The 3,274-nt window shown below is 31.7% G+C and overlaps 1 protein-coding gene across 1 annotated transcript; it reads right to left on the bottom strand.

The window, feature by feature from the left end:
- Positions 1-378: 378 nt before the first annotated feature.
- LOC111290100 (uncharacterized) lies at positions 379-2,423 on the bottom strand. Its single transcript, XM_089768777.1, has 2 exons — positions 1,491-2,423; positions 379-653 (listed from the first exon to the last, which is right to left on the bottom strand). Exons 1-2 carry the CDS (start codon positions 2,361-2,363, stop codon positions 630-632), a joined length of 897 nt encoding a protein of 298 aa, XP_089624903.1. The 5' UTR covers positions 2,364-2,423; the 3' UTR covers positions 379-629.
- Between the last annotated feature and the right edge of the window lie 851 nt (positions 2,424-3,274).

Genomic DNA, 3,274 nt, shown 5'->3' with positions numbered 1-3,274 from the left:
TACATATTTTTTTAATTATTGATTTTAATATATCATAAGAATGAGAGTAAATTATTTTTAATTTTTTATTTAATTTATTAAAATCAATGATTAAAAAAATATAATTTTTTTTAATTTGCATGTAAATTATCTTTTCTCGCAAAATATATAAATAATATAGACTAATTAACTAATTTCTAAATGTTGGAGCAGATCTTTCCCATTTCCCCACATCATGAATCATGACTTTTTGGATCAAATTTATTCAAGTTTTGCTGAAAAAGCAACCTCATTTTTTTTCACCTTGAATCAGTGAAATTTCGTGGAATTTCTTACTTTTCCTGAAAAGATTAGACCCAATTATCGTGGTCTATGGTTAATTGATATTGCACACCATCATTGAGCGATTCTTTTTCTGTATTTAATTCTGATTAACTATTATACAGGGGGATTAACAAAGCAACAACAACCCAACTCACCCAGAGCTAGAGGTTTTATCGTTAATTCATATAAGTAATTATATTACATTACATGGAAACATCAAGGTAGGGGTAATCTTTATTCTCTTGTTTATTACATGGCATTTTTATTTTATATGTTGCTGGCTTTTATCTCGCCAACATCTCCACCATGTTTATGTATAGAATTAATCATAACGCTTTGCTCATCCAGTCCTGTATGCCAAGCCAAATACATATCATTATTTTTATATTAAGGATTAATGAAGTATTGTTGTTGCAGTTGAAATAAGTTTGGATTGAAAAAGTGCATTTACAATATGTGATAAAAAAGGTGGTTAAAATTTTTAAATTTGTAATATTATTATGAAAAAGTATTGTGAGTAATTGAAATATGTTTAAAGATATGTATAAAATAATAAAATAATAAAATATAAGGTAATATAATAATTTTTTATTTTAAGTGTTTTTTATCGTAAAAGTTTAGTAGTTTTTCTATTTAGGTTATAAAAAAATTTTAGATGAAATATTATAAATGAAATTCGTGAAATTTTTTATTAGAAAAAATTAAAAAAATTAAAATTGAAAACTAAAATTGATAAATTAAAATGTTTGATTAAATATATCTAAGTATGTAAATTTTTAAAAATTTTTGATATATTTTTAGATAGATATTTTAGTAAAAATATTGATAAAATTTTTTATATTGAATAAGCATGAATTCAATTTAAATTATAAATAATATTTTTAATAATTTTTTTATATTAATTTTTACGTTGCATTTTATTAATTTTTCAGTTTAGAGTTTTTACTAAAGTTTTTATTAAATTATTTTTAAAAAATGTATGTTTTGCCATGCAAAACCAACTTTTTAAACTAATTTTTTTGGTTATTTAATATTAAAATTCGATCAAAAATAATTTTTAATGTAAAAACTACTTTTAGGGGTCACGCTAAACTACCCCTACAAGGAAAAGAAGGAAAATGAGACCAGTTAAAGGACGATGAAGGTCAATACTTTGGTTTTATATTCAAGGAAAAGAAGACCATTACCTTCCTCCTCCCGCAATCAATGTCATCGTCGTCACTCTCAGTGTCACTGCAGCTGCTGTTACCCGAAATGCCATCCTTTATCTTCCTTAGCAGACCCTTGACCGAGCGGTTGCCCTTGTCAGCACGGGTTCCATGGGCTCCACCGCAGTAGTGTGATTCATTGGAATGGTGCGCTTCGCTATACTCGCACGTTTTAGTTTCTGTTATTTCATAGCTCATGTTTTTGCCAGGGCTGCAAGCTTGGGTCTTGATGAACCCGTTTCCATGTCCAGAGTGTTTGCCGCGAAGGTCCGCTTGGCTATGCGCCAGTCCATTGTTTGTGTACTTCCCACAGCTGTTGGTTTCGTTATATTCGTAAGCTTCAGTTATTTCATAGTTTGTGTGATTGCTGAAACCGTGGCCAATTCCGCCACTATTTTTCTGGTTTCTAAGGGTTGGGCCCCCGTAGCCATAACCACGGCCTTCACGATATCCGGGGCTAGTGTGATTGCTGGAGCCATATGTTTGCATTTGGGCAATTCCATTGCTTGAATGGCCGCCAAAGCCATTCTCACGACAATGAACTTTGGTCTTGGACATTGCATTTCCATTTTGGGACTTGTGGCTGCCGTAAGATTGGCCATTCTCATTCCAAGTTTTAGCCATTCCATAAACTGCCTGAGATTTGTCCATACCTTGGGTGGAGTAGTGGATTTGGCCATAACGTTCACTTTCGCTGTAAGCCATTGGATAGCCATTCTGGGTTCCTTGGTATTTGTTCTCCTTCTTAGTCACCATGCATCGCCAGTTAGCGTTCTGGCCCATTGAGCTGCCACCATAATATCCTTGATTCAAGCCCTTCTCGGTGGTTTTGTGGCATTGCAGTGAGGCCATAACTGCAAATTCTCTAGAACTTCCTTGGAGTCTGTTAACTTGTTATTGCTTGATAAATTTACTGCAGTGGAACGAAGTAGATATAGGCATGGTGGATGCGATTCCTTTTGTTGCGGGTATAAATTAACCAGAAAGTATTTCTAAAAAAAGAAGAGAATCGTCTTTTGATTGCAATCAAACACAGAATAAATTCCATATATATCTTTTTAGTTTAGTAGTAGCATGGCAATTTCCAAGTTGAATATCTAAACATTATTTCAATTTAGTCACTTTGTTCTTGAGCAGCAGAAGCGATAATGGCCACCCATTCATTTTCTCTGAAATCAATCTCTCCTTCAAGGAGATGATATGATAAAAAGAGCGAAACGATATGTGATTTCATGGAGCCACCTGCCGGATTCAGCTTTTTATGGTGACCATTTAAATTGTCTGTCTCCACGAATCATTTAATTATTAATAAATTCATTAGCAAGATCCAAGAATAAGCTATATCGAATTCAGAATTTAATTTAATTGCTTTATATAATTCTTTTTTAAAAAATACTATTTAGAAAATTTGAGATTCAAATTTTTTATTGTTTGAGATCTCATCTGTAAATATATATAGATATATATATATATGTATGTATGTATATATAAACTTCCACCATAATATCCTCCGCTTGGTGCTGAATTGACGCTTTGGATTTTCCCTTTGATTAAAAATGTACATCTAGGTTTATGAATATATTCTTGTATAGCTTTGTCAAAAGGAGTATCAGATTTGGACCACTCTTTTGAGAGAAGAATTATTCATTATTGAGTGGGGAAATTAATCATTGAATTTTCTTTTCCCTTCTATTTGGTATCATTCCACATCTTTGGCAATGAAATAAAAAATGTGTTTAATTTCCAGGCCATCCTTTGTGCCA

This window comes from Durio zibethinus, chromosome 11, assembly GCF_047325235.1.
Source record: "Durio zibethinus cultivar Kanyao isolate XHJ-2024 chromosome 11, ASM4732523v1, whole genome shotgun sequence".
Classification (NCBI taxonomy): Eukaryota; Viridiplantae; Streptophyta; class Magnoliopsida; order Malvales; family Malvaceae; genus Durio; species Durio zibethinus.
Note: the sequence above shows the minus strand (reverse complement) of the source record. Positions and strands in the feature narration are given on the sequence as shown.